The sequence below is a fragment of the Sus scrofa genome, chromosome 14 (genome assembly GCF_000003025.6).
Source record: "Sus scrofa isolate TJ Tabasco breed Duroc chromosome 14, Sscrofa11.1, whole genome shotgun sequence".
Lineage (NCBI taxonomy): Eukaryota > Metazoa > Chordata > Mammalia > Artiodactyla > Suidae > Sus > Sus scrofa.
The window spans coordinates 43296700-43318900 of record NC_010456.5 but is presented as its reverse complement, the minus strand read 5'-3'; the positions used below and the strand labels follow the sequence as shown (position 1 = coordinate 43318900).

Sequence of the window (22201 nt, the reverse complement as noted above, 5' to 3'; positions counted from 1 at the left end):
TAGTGCAGGGGGGGCACTTGGGGGAGAATTATTTCCTCTTTCTGGAGACAAAGGAGGGTCAGAGTGTTCTTCCTGCATTGGCTGTTTCTTAAGGAACTTACTTCAAAATAAACAATATGATACTTTGGCATATTTTGAGGACAGCTTGTCCTAAGCCCCAATATTAGTGATAGGAAAATACAGTTAGTGAAAGTCTGACCTCTCATTTTAGACTTCCCCACCAACCTTTCATTCAGTGGTTTCATACACCAATTTTCAGTAAAAGTTGCAAAAGGACTTTTTTTTTTTTTCTAATTCCATCATTCCTTCAACCATTGATTTGCTGCAATTCTTCTGGAAAGAAGAATTTCCCCCCATCAAGTAGAGAAATTTGGTTACCCCTAAATGTAGTTCTTACAAGAAAGGTAGTTCTTTATTGTTGTCATTGCCACTTTCCAGAGACAGAGTTGGTGCCCTGTTTTCAGTGCTGGTGGTGATCAGTAAGATGTTTTGTTTGGGGAACAGCATGGTATGTTCGTTTCCTATTGCTGCTTACAGAAATCACTGCAAACTTGGTGGCTTAAAACAACAGAAATTTATTATCTTACAGATGGGGGGGTCAGAAGTCTGAAATGGGTCTCACTGGGCTGAAATCAAAGTATCAGCAGGGCTGCGTTCACTAACTTATAGAAGCCTTCCGCCCTCATTCCTCTGCACATGGCCCCATCAAAGCCAACAAGGGAGGTCTGCTCCTTCTGAAGCCCTGTTGCTCTGTCATTGACTCCAGCCTTCTTGTATTGACTCTGGGCCCACCCAAACAACCCAGGATAATCTTTATCTTAAAGTCCGCATGTTAGCTGCCTTAATTCTCTTGCTGTGTGACAGGACATACTGACAGGTTCTGAGGATCAGGATGTGGACATTTTAGGGGCTGTTATTCTGCCTTTAGGAGAGTTTGAATAAGTAGTATGTTCTGAATATTTCAGTCAATTACAGGTATATTCGTTTGATGTTCAAATGCCCCAGCTTTGGCCAGTGGGAATCCTTCTTCTGGCCTCTGCAGGGTCCCCACCGCAGCTCCTGGATGGTTCTCTTGCTTTCTGATCCAAAGTGTAACAAAGGTTCTTAGGCTCACCCTGCCCAGCCCCAAAGTCAGGTGTGGTTGTGCAGCACCCTGGCTGCAGCTGACAAATACATTTATATGGAAAAAGAAAATCATGCATTTAAAATCTTTTCAATTCAAATTTAACCTTCCAGAGTTTTTACTTGTCCTCATGTATCCCTTCATTTTTTATTTTTTCTTTTTAGGGCCACACCTGTGGCATATGGAGGTTCTCAGGCTAGGGGTCGAATCAGAGCTGCAACTGCCAGCCTCCGCCGCAGCCACAGCAACATCAGATCTGAGCTGCTATCTGTGACCTACAGCACAGCCTGCGGCTACAATGGATCCTTAACTCACTGAGCCAGGCCATCGATCAAACTCACATCCTCACAGACACTATGTCTTCATTTAAAGCCTTAGTTCTTATTACCCAGCTATATCCATACTATATAGTACATATGAAATAACTATCCACGGGAAATAATTTCAAAGGAACAATAACACTGAGACGTCTTAGTAAAGTTTAACATTTCTTTGCAGCTCTACCTATCCTTAAAATACAGAGGACAATTTGACATCATCTAGAAAAAGCTGAAAATGGGGAGTTCCCTGGTGGCCTAGCGGTTAAAGATTTAGAACTGTCACTGCAGTGGCTCAGGTTGCTTCTGTGGCACTGATTTGGTCCCTGGCCTGGGAACTTCCACATGCCATGGGTGAGGCCAAAAGAAAAAGAAAAAAAAGAAAATTTCTGAAAAAATGAAAAATCTTTACTTTTAGGTAAATACCTTTTCTGCTCTACAGAAAGGCACCAAGTCGGCCCAAAAATACACAGGTTAAGCATATTCGCTGCAAGAGCACCTGTGATCATGAGCACAGGGCTAGGTAGATAAGGGTTTTAGGACAGATCCTGGAGCAATGCAAAAGACTGAGGCTTATCCATACTTTACTGATAAGGAAAAGCTGAACACGAATCACTGGGTGAAGAGGTCAAGTCTGTTTCTGACAAAGAGATCTCCCTCCCAGTATGATCCCAACATTCTTTCTGTGTGATGGTTAACTATACAACCAGTTTCATGAATATTTCATCACAATTAAGAAGGCACCACTAATAAGATTAATAAGTTGAACATAAAAAAAAATCTTAAATGCATCTATAGTACCTGACAAGCATATTCAAGTCAAAGATCCCCATTCGCCTACTGACGGAGAGAGATATGATTTTTAATTTTGCTTTTGAAAATAAGGCTGCATGTGAAATTACAAAAATGGGCTTGGGGTAAGAAAATATTATGAACTCCTGACATGGCGCTGTCTTCAATTTATAATACTGCCATCGTTATTAACAAGTATCCTGTGACATGAAATTTATGACATCTTTTAAGGAATTACGTATGTATTTATGATGAAATCAATATCTCCAGTAAAAGTGTCTTTAAGCTACTGGGATACCTCATCAGCTCCCTGTAACTGATCACCCAATTGAATCAAGACTACATTTTCACACTGTGTTACAAAACTGACAATGTTCTTCTCCCCAAATCTAAGGCCCTTCTTTGTTTAGAAGATTTAGGTGGCAGTGAGGGTGTCTATTAAATTGCACAGAATTTGAACTGAGGCTCAATGGTGCCATTTGCTATCCTGGTGATCTTGAGCAATTAGCTTCTCTCTGAACCTGAACTTCCTCCTAAAATGGGGATGACAAGTCCTGTGGAGCTGTTTCCAAGAATCTAAAAATCAGGGGGGAAAAAGCTTGCCCTCTGAGCAGGAAAACTGTACATCAGCACATAAGACAAAGGGCAGAGAAATGCCAAAGGCTGCTCGGCTGGCAAGCCTGGGCTGTGGCTTGGATGACAGTGTTATCGAATCCAGTGGAGGCCTGCCTGCCAGTTAGGACAGGAAACATGGAAATGTCAGGAGATTCCAGGATTCCACACCCAGTGTAAAGCCACCCATAGAGAAATGACCTGGTCCCAGTTTCTGCTGCTGCCTTCTGTCGCCTCTAGCCATGGGCCCATGCCACCTGTGCCGCCTTCTAAGGACAGCTTCACTTCCACAAGGGCCACCCACAGGAGAAGATGCTTGGCCCCGAGGACTTGGGGCACCAAGGCTCCTTGAGAGTCAGTCTCCAGTGGCAAGTAGCAAACCTGACTTCCCAGCTACACAGTCTGGCTTTTCAGAGAAATCGACCACAGGAGTCAGTGCGTTTGGGGCGGTGGGAGCCTCTAGCTAATTAGATTCTCAAGTTGTCTTTAAATTAGAATCACTGGCTTGGTAGCTGAAAAGGCGTCAGTCAGGCAGCCCTGGCTGATTGATGGAAACTTCCCAGAGGGAGAGACTCAACGCAATGACAGGATCTAGCTGCTGAGTCTGAAGGGCACAGGGCCACCTCTAGGACCACAGGCAAGACACTAATGTCCAAGGAAAGCACCAGTTTTTCCCCCAAAAAAACAAAACATCTCCATGTGGACATGTCTGGAGTAATTTTCTTTTTCCTTTCTCAAATTTCTACCTACCACAGAGGATGGCTGTAAAAACTAAAAAGAGTTATTAGCACATGGAAACTACAAAGTACTATATGCAAGTGTTAGTGGATTTTTTTTTTACTCTAAATTCAAATCTCTCGCATAAATATAAAACAGATGACCATCAGATGTCACTGGGTTTAATAAGTTATCACAGTCACATCCAGATCTAAATGTTAAGGCCAACAGGCTGCTCTTCCATCATGACCATCTCAATACTGATGAGATTTCACATCCCAGTTCTTCAGAGGGAATGTTTCTTCAGAGCAGGGAAGGAATTTTATCAAGTTAGGACCACTGAGGCCCGTCGAAATTAAAGACTGGCTTTTTCTACTGTTCTGCCAATCCTATTCCAGAGAGGCCTGAGATGAACCATGGGCCATCATGTTGAAACTAAAGTTCTGATCTTACAGGAAGGAGCCTCCACAGTCTACTTCATCAGACTTTTCCAGGATGCAATGGCTAGGGAAAATAACCTTCTCAAACAGAGTAACCTGATTTTTTTTTTTTTTTTTTTTTTTTTTTTTTTTTTTTTTTTTTTAATGATTTGAAATAATCCCCTATCAAGCGGGGCATTTTAAAGGACAGAAACATTGAAATGCTAGCTCTGATTTTCTACATGGAATAGAACAAACCCAATCAACCAAATGATTAAACCCTAAGAAGTCCTTGAACACAAAAAGGCTCACAGGTTTTGTGGGGGAGTAGGGGGTGGGGATGGGGTTAGTAACCTAAGCGTCCTCTTGCTCCTCTCTTCCCTTGCTTAGAAACTGCTACCTGCCGAGAACAGCTTTCCCTTCTGGCCCAATTCTAGTTGGGATGTTCTGCATAACATAATAAGTTTTCCTCCAGGGCCACTGGAAACAAACCAGAAAGGAGGTGTTCCAAAATGGAACACAAAAGGAACGCAGGAAAACTTGACACTCTGTACTTAATGTTGTGATGGCAAGATTCATTGCATAATCTCTTTCCCAGTTAGGGTGTCTTGATGATATGAGAAAAGAAAATAGTACATGGAGTTGAAAAAAGCAGGGCTGTTTTAAAGACGACTATGAAAGTCCCTTGACCTTCTCCTCCATTAGGATCAGTTCCATTTCTAAACGTACACCTCCCACCCCCACTATCAAACAGCAAAAGCCTCATATATTTAAAAGAAGATATACTGAAAATGTCATCAAAGCCTTAGACATTTTCATGATGCAAAATGAAAGCCTGCAGTATTTAACGGCTGTGGAAATGCCTTCCTATTTTTAACAATTACTTATTGAAAACCAGAGAGGTAGAAAATTTATTTATTTATGTCTTTTTTTTTTTTTTTTTTTTTTTTTTTTGTCTTTTGTCTTTTTAGGGCCACACTTGCAGCACATGGAGGTTCCCAGGCCTAATCAGAGCTATAGCTGCTGGTCTACCCCACAGCTACAGCAACGCCAGATCCGAGCTGCATCTTCAACCTACACCACAGTTCACGGCAATGCTGGATCTTAACCTACTGAGTGAGGTCAGGGATCAAACCCACAACCATGATTCCTAGTTGGATTCGTTTCCACAGTGCCATGACAGGAACTCTAAGAGGTAGAAAATTTAGAGGAAATAACCTGAAAATATAACCGGTTGTCTTTTTAGATAGGAAAATAAAGACCAATGGGCTGATTCAATGACACAAAATACAAATACTGTGTTATTCAAGAAGGTTCTCTTGCTAAAAATGAAGAAACGTGTTGCCTTCCCTAGTTAACAGAGTCGTAAGTTTTTGAATATGTGAAACATACCCTCTACAACAACCCTCAGAAGATGATCTTTTCAGGATAATTAAAGCTCACTTTCTTCCTGAAATAGTTTAGCCCATAATTACCTAAGAATTATACAGTGCCTAGCACTTAGTGCTGGGCAAAGGGCAGCCACTGTCACAATACACATATAACCCGAGTCTAGCTTCTAAACTCTAACAGAAACAATTAATCCCCTAATCAAACTGGTATAATGAATTTAAAAATCATTCAAGGAAACAAAAGTGTTCTCCCTACAATGGAACTTTTAGAGGGATTCCACCATGCACTTGCGATAGGATATTACTAGTTTTGCCATCACCAAATTCATTGTGGTAATTTTACAGATATCTTCTTAGCTTCATATATTTTAATATTCTTACTCAGCTAGGTAATGTTCAGACAGATGAGCCTGGATTACAGAGCAGCATGCAGACTTCAGTGTGTTATGAGGAATGACTATAGGAATGGGGGATGGCTTCCCATAGAAGCCTCTCAGGCTGTGGTAACTACTTTCAAATGTCAGAAGATCTGTTACTTTGGGGAGGGAGGACCCCTGTGGTTTCAGAGGACCACAAAAGGACAGCGAGATATCTGTGCGCAGGATGAATTCCAAGAGAGCTTTCTCACAGCACAGAGCTTCTGGAGATGCTCCCCAATGACAAGCCTGGCTAGGGATGGGAGACGGAGGTCACTACGATCCAAGATGTCACTTGCGGAGTTCCCACTGTGGTGCAGCAGAAACGAATTTGACTAGTATCCATGAGGTTGTGGGTTTGATACCTGGCGTTGCTCAGTGGGTGGGGGATCCAGCATGGCCATGAGCTGTGGTGTAGGTCACAGACTCAGCTCAGATCCCAAGTTGCTGTGGCTGTGGTGTAGGCCAGAAGCTGCAGTCCAATGTGACCCTTAACCTGAGAACTTCCACATGCCGCTGGTGTAGCCCTAAAAAGCAAAAAAAAAAAAAAAAAAAAGATGTCACTTGCAAGATGCCCTCCAAGACCTTTTCAAACGTGAGCTACAATGATGCTAGGTTATTAATATGCAATCTGTGAATGTCAAAGGAAAAGTAGAATGCCTCACCTTATGCTCAATACACCTAAGCCAGCTGCTTTTAGATTATGAGTTTTGGTTCATTGCACTGAAACAAAGACCTCTAGAGGATGAGTCAACTCTCCTAATTGCTTAGTTACCTACATTTAAGAGTAGCATGCTCGTGAACTCTCACATACCAAAGCCAATGTAGCCTAGAGCCTATGGGCTGATAGATGAGTGGATGGATGGATGGATGGATGGATGGATGGATGGAAGCAAGAAGAGGGAAGAGAGGAGGAAGTAAGAAAGAAAGGGAAAGAAGGAAGGATAGGGAAAAAAGGAGGAAGAGAGAAAAAAAATGTAAAAACCAAGTAAGGCACCATGTACAGAAGGTTCTAGACCAAAAATGCCATAAGAGAGCTGGCAGAAGAACACGGAGGAGAAACCTGGGAGGAGAAACCTGGGAAAGTCCTTACTTATGAGTTTAAGGGTCAGCATTTGCTCTTCACTGCCCTGGTCAAAAAACCAACTTTTTGGAAGTCCTGCCTCCCAAGCCTACCACCTCAGAGCACATGGCACAAGGGTCTCTGTGCAATACTGCCTTTATCTGCTACTGTTCTGTACTCTTATTAAAGGTGTTATTATGTCTTGAACTGCATATAATCCCAACCACCACCAATGGTATGAAGAAATACTATCTTTTCATATCGGTTCCAATCTTTTTTCTCTTGAGTTTTCTGTATATGAAATGCAGGTTCTCTCTCCTCACAAATGTATGTATGGATAGAAAATGCTCACAAGAGACATTGGCACATTTTGTGATCAGAAAGGAATAGATATCATATTGTATAGATGGGGGACCTGAATACAGTGAAGTTAAGTGACTGACTGGGGGCCCATGGCAAACTGCCAGTGGAAGCAGGGCCATACTTCCTACTAGAACTTTCTCTTTTAGTAAAGTACAACAAGTAGTGGGGAGGGCACAGGAAAATGAGGGGCCAGCAATGACAGCTGGCCTTCACGTTCACTAAGGATGAAGGTCTAACTGGGCTACTTTCATATAATCACTTTTTCCTGTTCCTGAGACCCTGGAAGAAGGAAATGGGAGCAAATGAGAGTATAGGTCCAAGGCTGGCTCAAGGCTGACTCTTACAAGCTACAGATCACAAAATATATGAGCTTCAAAAATATTTTCACTGTGTTCTCTAGTGGGCTTTTTCTTTCCTGTCCTATATAGGAAGTACTGCAATATGTTTATGCTGCTCTGTACTGAGGCTGTAGCCCAGGTGACCCAAAAGAAGACTTCCAAATTGTTTCCAGGTTTGGGGAGCCTGCTGCATTTCAGATCCATATTGCAGTCCAAAAAAGGTCCAGCGCTTCTAATTTCTAATCGATGAAAAACAAACAAACAAACAAAACCCAGAGAAGAAGAAAGAAGCGATGAAGAGGAAAGGTGGGGAAGGGTGTAGGGGCCTGGTCCAGGACACCCAGCCTCATTAGCATGCAAATGACTTAGAAGACAAATGATTTAACAATAATAAAGCAAAAGTTGCCCAGTGGATCATTTCCATTTCCCCACCACAAGCATCCAGAGAAAAAGGACAGACCATCAGGCAGGCAGAATGCATCTTCACCTACAGCAGTCTCCAAATCCATGGTTTTATTAACAAAGGAAGATTATCTGAATGAGAGAGTAATTTTTATTGCAAATAGAGCCGAAAACATTGTCTGACCCTTTTCCCAGAAACAGGAAAAAAAAAATTTTTTTATGGAAGAGGCTGGGTGGCCTGTGCTGCCCTTCTTTCTAATGATAACAGAGGTGGAAAGCCTGTTGGGCAGCCAGGGTCTATCATTACACAATTTCTCATTAACAGCTGCGAGATTGCACTTCTTGTGTTAAACAGAACAGGCATTTAACCCCCGAGCTCCTCCTGGGAAATAAGGCAGAAACTGCTTATTCACTTAGTCATAATTACCATTTTGCACAGGTCCCAGAGGAAGAGCTGTTCTCCATCAGTCTCTGAGGACGGTCCTGACTTTCCCAAAGCCGCACTGGCAGCTTATTGAGATAACATGCAAAATGAGTTTCCCCCAACCAAAAAAAAAAAAAAAAGTATCACTATTTCATCCACTCCCCGTAAAATGAGAAGTGAGGGTGTTCCCTATTCATTCTGGTGTAAAAGAACCCGGATTCTGGGAATATCTGGGCTTGCATTCTGCTCCTGCCTCGGCCATGTTTGGCTATCACTTGGGCTGAGTCCCTAAATCTCCCCAGCACCTGCTCCTTCAGTAAAACAGAGCTGATGCCACTTACCTGAGAGGACTGTTTGGGGAACAGATGCTCTCATAAGGCAAGGTGCCTGGCAGAGGGTAAGCTCTGGGTAAATGGGAGTTATCTCATCACTACTTAGTGGAATTTGAACACCTCGCTTGTCAGGGATACAGGGACCCCCAGGCATGCTCTTACACTGCTTGCCATCCACTGACTGATAAAGACCTAAGCATCTCTTTGTCAAGCCTTGACACCTGACACCCATGTCCACCCACACACTCCCCAAAGAGACGTTTGGCAAAACCCAAGCCTGTGTACTGAAGACTTACTGTCTCTGAGAACACCTTGCTTCTAAAAGCTGGGACTGTCTGTATCTCAAAGACATCAACTGTACTCTCGATGCAAAGCAAAATCACAGCGCTCGACTTGGGCAGATTCTGGGTCCAAAACATATTGCACCAGAACATCTACTTCTAAGAATCACCAAGTGCATGCAGCTCTTACATCTTTAAGTCGCTGGCACAAAAAACTTTGACTGAGAAAGAAAAAATAACCGAAAGGTCAGAACAAATTGCATTCTGAGTGTGTACCTTAAAGAAAGAGAAGCAAGAACACCACCACTGTATTTATACATAGAAATACTCCTACCAACAATAAAGAGTGCTTTCTTCCCGAAGGCTGTTCGTTCTTTCAACATCGACTTCTCAGTTCAGAGTTAGGCTGAGGGCACGGAAGCATGCAGACACAGAATACCCTCCAACCTAGACAGACAGGAATCTTTCGAGTCACACCACTCACTTGCTGATGGAAGTTGGGGAGATCACAGAATAAATTCCATTTCCACATCAGAAGACAAGAAGAGCTGGTTTTCAGGATCAATTACCTATGATAGTTTTAATAACAGGAAGATGCACACTACCATCTCACTAGGTATATTATGGCTAGACGCCTTTCAAAGGGGATAATTAACAAATTACTGTAAAACACTGTGTTCTGTGAATATAGAATGATAAAAGCCATACTTGACCATTATTAAATAGAATCTTCAAGCAACTGCACTCGAAAGTAAACATCTTTCTCAACTCTGTGTATTCCGCACTGGACTGTAAGCCCCTTGAAGGAAGAGGTTGTGGCGGGGATCATCACAGCAGCCCCCTGCTTGGCTCCAAGAAACAGCCCTACCACCACATACTGAGTTGATGTAATAAACGGTATCACAAACCTTCCTAAGGACTGTCTAAAATGTTCCTGGAAAGTTATACAGACTCTTGAAAATGTTTCCAGACCTTCCTATCACAGCCAGTGAATACTTGGAGAGGAGAAGCTTAGTGATGGATGATCACAAATTTTCAGTGTCTGCTGAACAGAAATGAAACTCCAGAGGGAAGATCAATTTTATGTGACTCAACCTCTTTCAAGTGTGGGTGACCTTGAGTCAACTGAATTTCACTGTTTAGAAAAGGTTACAAGAGTAATGAGCCCAGGGGGAAAGCTGCCTTGAACCTTCCAGGGCTTAAGACGCTGACCCTCTGTAGGCCTTGGCTTCTGAATTAGACCCAATTAAATAAGAGCGTTTTCTTCTCTAATATGGCATAAAACAACTGGCACGCACATCTCAACATGCGCATGTTCCGATGGGCCTGCAAAGTGAGTCCACAGGTCACAGTTTACCACTCCCAGCAGATCCCATTATCAGCTACATTAGCTCAACAAATGTTTCAGTAAACTAAAGCAGCTATATAACTTGAACAAATAGGCAGATTTTACAGGATTTACACTCAGTGGTTCATTAATTGAATAAAGTGTCAGCATAACAAAACGGTTGCCTCGTGCCATCTCGGAGATGTAAAATCTCCCCTGGGCAGAACAGTCCATTTTCTAAGTTTCTCCTGTAATAGGCAGGGGACTGCGCACCCTGCATTTCATTTAAATTAGCTAGATATTGTTTCGTGCTGTTGCCTTTCTGATCAAAACTGCGGAAAAGTAAAATAGGGGAAGCACAAGACTACTGCAGTGGCTTCAAATAATTAACTGGAAAAAAAGTGACTAGGGATAGACCAATGGCAAGTTTTATGCTTCTCATTCAGATACTAAAAATACTAAAAGCTAAACCCCTTTTTCAAGAATGCCAAAGACTGGTGATCACATGGCTCACTCCGAAATGAAGCTGAAATAGAAACTCTTATCACAGAACATCTGACCTGTATCCGTTACCAAAGAGTGAAATCACACTAGTCTTTTGAGTCATGATGCTGAGACATGTTAACATGAAATTAACTCTCTTGCCATATCTAGAAATCCCCCAACCTCCAACCCCTGTCCCCAAATCCACCAGCTAGGTCATTAACTGCCATCCAGTGATGGAGGAAAATGTGTAAGAGGTTTGACCTCATAATCTCTAATCAATGTAACAGAATCCTAACACAGCACCAGGAGTGGCTGTTACTTTGTCAACAGTCACAGTGCAAAATGAAAGCCAGTTGAGATAAATTCAAAACAAATTAGAATCTCTGGAGGAGGTTTCAACGGCCTAATTCAAGAGCCCATTTAAAAAGGGGGGGGGGGGGCAAGCAACAGAATAACACTTACTAAAGGAGACCTGCTTCCTAAAATTACTGGCTTGTTGATATGTCTCAGTTCTAAAATGTCATGAGAAATCTGCTTGCCATCACTAATTCTGCCGTAAAAGAAAGCATTACCAAAGAATGCTACCGAAAACAAAAGCCTTCATACAAGGAAGTAAAAATGGTAAGCACACAAGTATGTTTTAAGAGGGACACTAAAAAAGCAGAAGTCACAGTCAGTTCAGAACACCAAGAAAAAAAAATGAACAGAAGTTCCTAATTTTAGTAATATTATATATCCTCTCCCCTAAAAAAAACTGTCCATGAGTTAAGATTTGTTGATTTTACATATAGACACTTTATATATTTAGAGCTCCCTGCCCTTAAGGAAGAAAAGAAAAGGAGAAAAAGAAATTAAGCATTACATACGACATTATAGAAATGTAAGTTTTTTTTTTAATGAAATTCAGATTTCATTTGGGGGTTCCTGTTTTAGTTTTTCATTTGCCAGAAATTTTAAAAGGCACTGATTTTCAATGAACTTCAGATATAGTTCAAAGTCTGGTATAGTAGTGTTGATTTCACAACACTCCAAAAGGTCTCCACTCTTTCTTGACTTTCCCTGCTTGGTTTTGCTCATCACAGCATACTCCCTACAAATCTATAAGATGCAGGGGCTATGAAAGGCAAGCTGACCAAAAACATCCAGCAAGCATGTATTCATGTACACCATTTGACTTTTCACAACAAATAATGCAAAGGGACTGATATTTTCTAGATCCTGGCTCTCGGGCTCATGGACTTGTAAAAATAATCTGATGATCACTCAGCATCATTACAAGAAAGAGTTTTTTTTTCTTATGTCAAAGATAACACTGAAGCAATTCTGGATGTGTAGCCCTTGAAGGACTGATGCTTTCAAAACAGAGAATAGTTTTTGGTTTAGATTCCAATATTTCACAAAAATGCCATGGTCTCAAACTCACCACAAAGGAGATGCCTCTTTTTATCAACTCCACCAAGAGCTCTTTAGCATCAAGAAGCCACATACTCCGTACAACTCATAATAGTGTCAATTAGGAAAAAATCCAACCCTAATCCTTGGGCACACTATTTGAAACTCACTATTAATCCGATGTGTGATCTTTTCTGGGGTGGTGCTAATGATATGAACTAATCATGTCTTTTTACTACTTCATCAATAATAAATCATTTTTGAGCTAAAATGACAACTTGGTATGGACCTCACCCGAGCCCCTTGCAATCCAATCAGGCCCTTCTTTGGTAATTTAAACAACAAATTCTTTCTAAAATCACTCATTCAACGTGCATTTTTAAGTGAGCCCCGTTTCCACCTTTTTACAAAGTGTCCGCTTGCAAGTTGAGGAAAGCCGCTCAAGAGACCCAAAATATAAAAAAACCTGGTGGGTGGGAATCCACTCCCTGTTGCCTGGGGGCACAAAAGAGAAAAGGGATGCAGGGAGCTGACTGGACTGGTGGACCTCAAGGGGAGCAAGCACAGAAAATAGCAACTGAAGTACGCGGAGTAAACGGCAAACCGCCTGCACTCCCCAGCTCGGGCACCCAGAGGGAGCTGAAGAGAGAACGGAGTTGCAAAGGGGAACAGCAGGACGAACCAGGGAAGGAACGACCAGGATGGAACACTAGGGAAAGACGGGCATGGGGCAAGCAGAGATGGGGCAGGCGGGGGACCATATGTTGGGGCTAGAGGGGAGAAAAGGGATGACAGTGGGATAGGGATAAGGATGGGGCTGGAAGGACAAGCCTGGGGGAGGAGGAAACCACAGCAATGAAACAGGGAGAACCACAGGGATGGGACTGGACCGAGAGACTGGGATGGGACAGGAAGGGGGGAAAGAGATGGAGCTCGTCCAGCGAAGTCACAACCACATCATAGCAACCCCTCGCTGGGGCGCTCGCGGTGCGCTGCACACGCCGCGCCGGGCGCTTTATCCCGGAGTCCGCCCGACAGCCCTCCGATGCCCCATTTCAGAGGCGGGAACGGCGAGGCCAACCCCGTAGCGCCCGCTCCCCGAGGTCGCCGGCCGGGGGACAGCAGCGCCTGAGCGCCCGACCCTCCCGGACACAGGGGGTCGCTGGCGGCCGCAGGGGGGCGGATACGAAGGGGTCGGCGCGGGCCCGGGAAGCCGGTACCTGGGCTCGGGCAGGACGATCTTCTTGCTGGCACGGGCAGCCGGGGTCGCCTTGCTCTTCTCCATCGCCATCAAGTAGCTGACATCGGCCAGCACGGCCTCCAGGTCCGCCATGTTGGCGAGCGGCGGCGGCGGCGGCGGCGGCGGCTCCTCGGGACCCGGACGGGACGCGCTCCCGCCGCCGCCGCCCGCCTCGCCCCGACGTGGGGGGCCGCCCCGGGGCAGCCCCCCCGCGCGCGCTCCCGCGCGCCGCGCGCCCCCCCGCGCGCCTCCGCCCGCCGCGCGCCCCGTGTCCGGCTCAGCGCCCCGCAGCCTGGTGCCCGCCCCGCCTCCTGCGCGCGCCGCTCGCAGCCCCGCGCACGCGCCGCCGCCCCCGCCCCTTCCGTGAGGGTCGGCAGGGAGCGCGCGCCCCTCGGCCAGTGCCCCCAGGCCCCCGGGCTGAGCAGCCTGGCCTGGCCCTGCCCACCCTTCGCCGCCTGACCCAGTCCCTGTAGGCACCGTTCCGCCCTCCCCTCAGAGTGGCCACGGGGGACTTCCTCTCCTCCTCCTCTCTCTTCTCCCGACTTCCCGCCCGCCGCTCCCGCCGCTCTCACGCCCCCTCTCCCCTGGGACCTCTGCGAGCCCGGGGCGCCCCGGACCCGACGCCTACCACCCAAGGGAGGTCTCTGTGCCCCGGAGACGTCAGTTCTCAAACTGGACAGTGTCCATCAGCATCCTCCAGGAGGTCTGGGGTGGCCCCAGAAATGCATGTGCCCACCTGTCCCGCCCAGGTGCTGCTGAAGCCGTGGTCCCGGTCACCCTTGAACAGCGCTCCGCAGACCGGCCCCTAAGCCTCAGTTCTGACCCTGAAAACCGCCCCTCCGCCCCCGGGCCCCGGCCCCCAGCCCCGTAAACTCAGAAAAGAGAAATCTAACAGCTGGAATAGGGTACTTGTCTCAAGCTAAGCAGGGCAAAATGAGGTGAGAGCTCCCTCGTGGGAGCGGAGCTGCCCTTAGGAGCCCACTGGTGGATGAGCTGTCTGCCCAAGGGTGGTCTCTGCTCCCTTGCCCGCAAAGGTTTGAGTTTAGATGTTAAAATGTTCCCTGAGAACTAGAATTATTCTTGCTCTTGTGGTTTTACCATCAATTCAAGAAACAATTAGGGGAGCCCTACTGTGAGCACAGATCCACCACAAGGGTGATATAGGGAAGTAGAAGAGGTGGAGGCCAAACACCCAGGCAGGAGGGAATTTCCAGCTTCCTGATCCTCAGTCTGGAGTGGGTGTCTGGAGTCACCACTGCCCCTGTGGGCCTGGGGTTTTCATTTACTTCTTATTTTTTTCACAGTGGTACACACAAGTCCACAGTCAGAACCATCACTCCTGCCAGAGTGATGTTAAGGGGTCCCCAGGAAGTCTTACAAAGACATAAGCTGAGAATCAGTGGATCAAAATATATATATATATACTTTTAATTCATCCCCTCTGGTCACATTGCACCAAGAGCCTCGACTTTCCTAGGATTTGAGTAAATGTTCTGTCAATAGTTTACCTGGTCAACAGAGTTCACCAGAAATGGTTAAGGACATTAAATGTAATGTCACAGCAGAAGCAGCCTGATTTGGTCATATAAGAAGCCTGCTCTCTTTTGTTCTCTTCTCTTACCACCCCCCTTCATCTTTTTCCTGTATGCCTGCCATCACAATTGGCTGCTTTAACCAGATGTTTCTCAAGATCTAAGGCACAATATTCAGTGAAGTTGTCCAGAAAAGGACAAGAGGGGTGTAAGAAATAAGCACACAACTCAAAGGAGTTTGGTCAGGCAGCAGAAAGCCAAAATGATGAGGGGACACAAAATACACCAATGAGACAAAGATTTGCATGAGCCAAATACCAAACTTTCATCTTCCACCCACTTTTTTTTTTGCCAAAAAACAGGAACACAGAATGTCTTGTCAAAGGTCACCCCAAGAGGAGGGGTAAGTTCCCAAAAAAGCATAACGCATATTTATGATTTAATTAATACATTTTCTTTCAATCTGTCTTTTTTATCATCCAAGTTTCACATGATTGTCAAATGAATACATACTTCTGGCTACATTTTCACAGTCTTCCAAATATGGAGATTTTTAACCTTGCCTCTTTGAATTGTGTTAATAATTTGGGGTGGTTTTTTTTTTGTTTTTTTGTTTTTTTTTTTCCTTCCTTTTTTTGAGGGGAAAAGAAGGGTTGCAGCATGGTATATTAAGTTTGGAACTAGAGACACATCTGGATTCAAATCCTTGCTCTGTTCTGATTAGCTGGGTGATATGAGAGGTACCATTTTATTCTCCATGCTTTGTGGTATTCATTAGTACAGTGAGAATGAGGCCACTGATCCCGGGGGTGTTAAGACAAAGGAGATAATACTCATAAAAATGCACCTTGCCTGACACACAGTAGGTCCCCAACAAAGGTCACTGCCTTTCCTCTATTTTGCTTCATTTTTACTCTCATCTGCTAGAGAAGATACATTGAAATGAGTCATTTCTAGAAATACCCTTGAAGCAGAAAGACACCCTTACCAAAAAGTAACATCTCCTTCGTGCATTTCTAGGAACGCAAATTGGCAAAAAAAAAAATATATATATATATACACATATATATATACACACACACATGCAAATATATATGTATATATACATATATCCCATGTATATATGTGTGTGTGTGTATATATATCCTTTTATATATAGATGCAAGCAATGAGTCTTCTAGTTAAAAGAACTGTGAGTCCAAAATTGGGTTCCCTAACTGAAGCCCCTCCACAGTGAAGTCAATGACCAAAGCACGCGGAGTGTGAACTTGGGATTCCTGGCTCACTCCTTTCCTCTCTTGCTATCTCCACTCACTGCCCCGCCCCCGCCCTTTCCCCCTACTCTTAATGCTGAACAGCTTCTTGTGTTCATTGCAAACAAAAGGCACTAATGACAGTGATGAAGCTCTCATAACTGACCTGCTGTCTCCCGTTGCTAAACACCAACGACAGCCTGTAATCATTATGGACGAACCGAGAAAACAAATAGCAACCCATTCGTGCTCAGCCAATAATGCTCCCTTGCAAATAAGTCGGATTCCCACCCTCCCCCTCCCCAGGATGATTTCAAGGACTCTGGACTCCTGCTGCTTGTGTTAACTGATACAACGCCAGAGTTCCTGCAAGCTTCATAAAGTCCTCTTTTTCTCTTTTTTAGGACTTTAGGGGAGGTGTGGCTGAGATGGATGCATTAAAGTGTATGCTCTCTGGAGTTAATTTTGATAACAGCTTCAAGGGAGAAAAACAAACTATAGAACTAACTGGTATTTGCTTTAGAATCAGGGCTTTACTGGGACTTTCTAGTCACAATGAGAATCCCTGGACTAGAAACGCTGGGAAGGGAGGGTTGTTCTGGGAAACCAATCAGGCACGTATGAAAAAAGTCAACTCTAAGACGCCAATGAGAAGATTTTTGAGACCAGCAGAAACTGCCTGTGCTTAATTCATTAATATCCCAATATTTACTTCAATCCCTGCTAAGAGAGACTTGGATTTTGGGTAGGCAGCCCCTCCTAAATATAGTCACTTCACAGGGAAACTGCACACAAGTGAGATTGGAATGGATTTATTCCCAAACTTCTCACTGTAAAGTCTGCAAGTATTTGTAGCCATGTCAGGGCCACTGTCTCAATTCACCTGTTACTTAGGTCACAGTTCTGCTCTTTGTCTCGTGCATTATAGGAACTGCTTTTCATGCTATTTTAACAGCGAAGCTTTACAAGCTTTAATGGAGGTTCTGTACCCTGCACTCCATATATTTTAAGGTCTGCAGAAAGGTATAATACCAAACCTCAGTTTACACAGCACTGAAGTTACATTCAATACCGAAGTAGCTTCCTTTAAATAAGTGGGTGGAAACGCACTTCTCTGCCAGGGCTCCAGTTCCCTCCCCCTCTACAGAGAGGCCTTGGACTGATGTGGTTCAGAACCTGGGCTCAGAAACCAGAGGGCCTGGATGGGAACCCCTGAGCCAGTACTTCTGAGGTGTGTGAGCTTAGATAAATTGCTCAACCTCTCTGGGCCTCAGTACTCTCAGTGGCATTAATGGGATTGCTGCGAGAATCCCATTGTGTAACCTGAAAAACACCTAGAACAGGATCTGATGCTCAAAAAATATCATCCTCCTCCACATCGTGCCCAGCATGGTGGAAAGTAACCCGTCCCAGGAATGGAAAAGCTGTGCTGGATGTGACCTGCTGGCTCTGGCATTGCTCAATTATGGTAAGTGAGCCTCTGCAGCTTTTTTTTTTTTTTTTAATCTTTTTTGGGCTGCACCTGTAGCACATGAACGTTGGGGTCAAATTGGAGCTGCAGTTGCTGGCCTCTGCCACAGCCGCAGCAAAGACCAGATCTAAACCATATCTGTGACCTATGCCACAGCCACAGCAAAGACCAGATCTAAACCACATCTGTGACCTATGCCACAGCTTGCAGCAATGCCAGATCCTTAACCCACTGAGGGAGGCAAAGGCTCAAATCTGCATCCTCACAGACACTATGTTGGGCTCTTAACCCACTATGCCACAATGGGAACTCCTCTGCAGCTTTTTAAATCTCACTTTCCACTGCTGCTTAATGAAGGGATTGAATGAGCTGGTTCCCAAGGTCCCTTCAAATTATAAAATTCTTGGAGTGCCCATCATGGATCAGCAGTAATGAACCTGACTAGTATCCATGGGGACATGGGTTCAATCCCTGGCGTCACTCAGTGGGTTAAGGATTTTGTCTTGCTGTGAGCTGTGGTGTAGGTTGCAGACATGGCTCAGATCCTGTGTGGCTGTGGCTGAGGTGTAGGCTGGCAGCTGCAGCTCCAATTCAACCTCAAGAACTTCCATATGCCATAGGTGTGGCCATTTAAAAAAAAAAAATATATATATATATATATTTCTCTGGCTTTATTTAATTCTATAGTGAATCCCTTTGCATGGTGAAGAATACGCCCTTCAGGAACATCTTGTGAGTTTTTATTTTACAGTATCAGGATCTACCTGGAGCCCTGGTCATCACCGGTACCACAATCCACAGGTGAGGTGGGCAATCGATCCATCATCAGGTTTCTAGAAACAAGCACATCTGTATTTCCCTCCAGCATCTGCACTCTGCACACTGACCTTGCTCAATATATGTGTATTGAATGAATGAATGAATGAATGAATGAATGTACGAATGAATGGCATAAGAGAAGATAGGTTGTTTGCCTCAAAGAAACTTCTATCAGAGATCATCTAAAGGGAATGGGGGGAAATGCTATTGAAAACTACAAGTGCCATCTAAAGAGGGTGCTTCCTGGTAAAGGATGAGCCCTTACCCCCAGGTCCCTGCTGGGCCTTCCTGCTGCTAATGGCTGAGAAGGCCTCTCTAGCTTCTAAGAGACTTGATGCCCTTGGACTTTGCAAAGGTGGGTCTGAGAGCTTTAGGCCTGGGGATGGAGACAGCTAAATCCCTTTGCCTAACAGGAGAGCTGGAGGAGAACTTGAAAGAGGAATACTAGGGAGAAAGCAATGAATGACCCAAGGCCAGGCTCTCCATGGGCTGGGGGAGCCAGAGAAAACCCCCAGAGGTGGGAGGGACCAGGGAATGTCAGAAATAGAAAGTCTGTTCTGTTTTCTGCGCCTTTTTAAGTTTGCTGTTCTGCACTGCAATGACACACCTTTCCCGTGATCCTTACAACTTCATGGCTTATATCTATGGGTGCTCTGATGTGGGTTGCAGGGAGGATTGGCAGCTAGGACCCACACCGGGATCAAGGCAGTGATAAAGGAACAATGACAAGGCTGACAGCAAAAGAACTCAGCAGAGGCAGGAAACCATGTTCAGCATTGACACTAGAAAACTGGGCTCCCTGGAGTCCTCAGACGCGCAGGGCAGACTTTGACTTTTCCATGGGACTGGAAAGCCCAGCTTGTCTCCCTTTCGAGATGTGAGAAGATGACCTCTGGATATCTAAGTCACAAAAGGCCAGGGCTTTTCTGCATTGCCAAGTCACCTCTGGCCCTTCATCTGGTGGCCTTCCTTCCAAGGTTCTATCCAAAAGAGCACATACCTTTCAGCTGGGAAATTATATCAGTCCAAGAGAGGCCACCACAGACCCCTGGCTGCTAAGAAAAGTCAAATAGATTTCCCATGCCATTCCTTACAAGTTGTCTGGGGGCCTGCCACATGGGCCAGCGGCTGCAGGCCTTCGGGGAATTAATCCTCCACGTCTCAGGGACCATCTCAACTTCCCACTCAGCCAGGTCTGTTTCTTCTTTCCTGGTAGCAGGTAATAGCTCCCAAAGTGCTGTCATTTTGTCAGAGCTTATGCATGTAGATTTCAACAAGCCAGGCTCAGTAACGAAATCCTGGTGCCTGAACCAGGCCTGGCTTAGCCCTGATCCACGAGGGAGCCACCAGAAAGGGGGTCGCGTATATCGGATACTTAGGCATTGAAATTGCTAAAGTACAGGTTCAGATTCAGAGGTCTGGGACAGGGCTTGAGAGTCTGCATTTCTCACAGGTGGGGCCAAAGCCGCTGAAACATTGGAACCTCGGGTCCCACGCCAAACCCACTAAAGCAAGATCTGCCCCAGAACAAGATACCCAAGGGATTCCAGGGCACACTGAAGTTTGCAAAGCCCTGGTCCAGGCTCTGAAATAGTTCAAGCAGGCATCACAGGGGGCAGTTCTAGATGAAGGGTCAGATCAGCTGCGCTCACATGGGCAGACCCAAGAGAAAGGAGAAATGGCAGAAAGAGAGTGGTCAGTAGGGCAAGATTATGCAGGGCCTGGGAGCCCCAGAGGGGACATGAAGCATCTTAGGGGCAGTGGGAAGCCAGTGGAAGTTTTCAAAGAGAAGAGTGACAACATCGGAGGTGCCTCTTCAAAAGACTCTGTTGGCTAGATGGAGTTTCCACTGTGGCTCAGCGGGTTAAAAACCCACACAGACTTCATGAGGATGTGGGTTCGATTCCTGGTCTTGCTCAGTGGATCAAGGATCTGGCGTTGCTGAGGCTGTGGGGTGGGTCGGCAGCTGCAGCTCTGATTTGATTCCTAACCCAGGAATCCATATTTGATTCCTAACCCATGATTCCCTATGTCTTTAAAAAAAAAAAAAAAAAAAAAGAGTCTATTGGCTGGAAATACAGGCCAGATGAATGAGAAGGGACCTTGGAGCCATCTGGGGTAAATCCAGAAGACCTGGTGAGGGCGGCTGCAGTAGGCAGACAGCACATCACAGGTAGAGATGTACCAGGTATGTTCTGAGATGGAAGGGAGTCATCCAGGGTGAGTTGAAGGCCTCTGAGGCAGCAGTAAGAATGAAAGGAAAAGTTCTCCTTCCCTTTCCTCTAGAACCTGCAGAACAAGTTAGTTACTCCTCATCCAGAAGATGCCCACAGCTTGCCAACTATTCCCCCTGCTTTCAAACCCTCCCTCCTTCAAGCCATCTCACTTCCCTGTCCCTGCTCAAGAACTGTCAATAGCTCCCCACTGCCTACCAAATTATCTTCAAACTCCTCTGCCAACACGTCTCTACTCTACCTTCTATTCCTGCCTGATCCATGTCGCATTTGTTCATGTTTTCATTCATTTAACCAATATTTACTGAGTACCTTCAATGTGGCAGGCAGTAAAAAGGAATTACTCATCTGCCAAGGCATGGAATCAATTTCAGGAGGTTTATAGCCACACTGAAATGCTCTTCTAAATAAGCCACTCTTGGCTGTATAAAATAGAAATAATAGTAACTATATCCAGTCTCTTGGGATAGACCATGATGGAAGATAATATAAGAAAGGGAATCTGTATATATATATATGACAGGTTCACTTTGCTGTACAGCAGTAACTGGCACAACATTGCAAATCAACTATATTTATTTATTTATTTGCATTTTAGGGCCACACCTGTGGCATATAGAAGTTCCCAGGCTAGGGGTTGAATCAGACCAACAGCTGCAGGTCTACACCACAGCCACAGCAACACCAGATCCAAGCTTTGTCTGCAACCTGCACCACCGCTCACAGCAATGCCCGATCCCTAATCCACTGAGCAGGGCCAGGGATCGAACCTGTGTCATCATGATACTAGTCAGGTTTGTTGCCAGTGAGCCACAACAGGAACTCCTTAAATCAACTCTACTTTAATTTTAAAAAAATGTTTTTTAAAATAACAAGTAACACTTATTAAGCGCTGTGTGCCAACTATCACATTGAACACTTTGTGTGACTATCTCATTAAATCTTCCCCAAATGCCCACAATGGTCTCATTTTAAACAAGAGAAAAAAACATCGAGTCACTTGCAAAACAAATTAATAGGATGTGAGTGCAGGCAGCCTGTGTCCAGAGTTTGCTCCCCTGATTCCTGTCTTCAGAATGACCCTAGACTCTAAGTCATGGGGCTGCAAGGTCAAACAAGATAACACAGTACATGTTCAAGTGTGCAACAAGCTATAAAAATCCCATTAAGATACTCTTTCCAGCTCCCCGCCTACTCCTCACTGAGTCTGGTTGACACTGGCCAAGCTGAGTCTAGCTTCGGAGGCTTTCCTCCTGGTCCATTTGCCTGGAAAACTCTCCTTCAAGCCTTTTTTTTTGGGGGGGGGGGGCTCCCACCATTCAATTCTCTGCTCAAATACCACCCCTGGCATCTCTGCAAGAGAGACTCCATTTAGTCACCTCTGCACAATAAACATAACTGTCAAGGAGTCTCTCCTGGGGCTCCCTCCATTTCCCAAGCCCCTTTCTCCTTTCTTT

General features: G+C 45.1%; 2 protein-coding genes across 3 annotated transcripts in view; one reads left to right on the top strand and one right to left on the bottom strand.

Annotated features, from left to right (window-relative positions):
- Positions 1 to 13646, bottom strand: part of GRK3 (G protein-coupled receptor kinase 3) — a 140372-nt gene extending 126726 nt beyond the window's left edge. The window contains exon 1 of one of the 2 annotated variants that reach the window (XM_001924379.7): positions 13416 to 13646. In XM_001924379.7, the coding sequence (XP_001924414.2) occupies positions 13416 to 13528 (113 nt within the window). In that variant the 5' untranslated portion in view covers positions 13529 to 13646. The remainder of the gene's footprint in view (positions 1 to 13415) is intronic. The other variant, XM_021073437.1, reaches the window with a different exon arrangement.
- On the top strand, positions 13527 to 14244 carry LOC110256814 (vegetative cell wall protein gp1-like). Its single transcript, XM_021073681.1, has 2 exons — positions 13527 to 13798; positions 13932 to 14244. The coding sequence occupies exons 1-2, from the start codon at positions 13527 to 13529 to the stop codon at positions 14242 to 14244; spliced, it is 585 nt and encodes a 194-aa protein (XP_020929340.1).

Bases quoted from the DNA above. Each gene is read 5' to 3' on its own strand.
- LOC110256814 (XM_021073681.1), top strand. From the start codon at position 13,527: ATGTTGGCGAGCGGCGGCGGCGGCGGCGGCGGCGGCTCCTCGGGACCC. The intron at 13,799-13,931 runs GTGAGGGTCGGC...CCCTCCCCTCAG, and splicing joins CCGCCGCCCCCGCCCCTTCC to AGTGGCCACGGGGGACTTCC.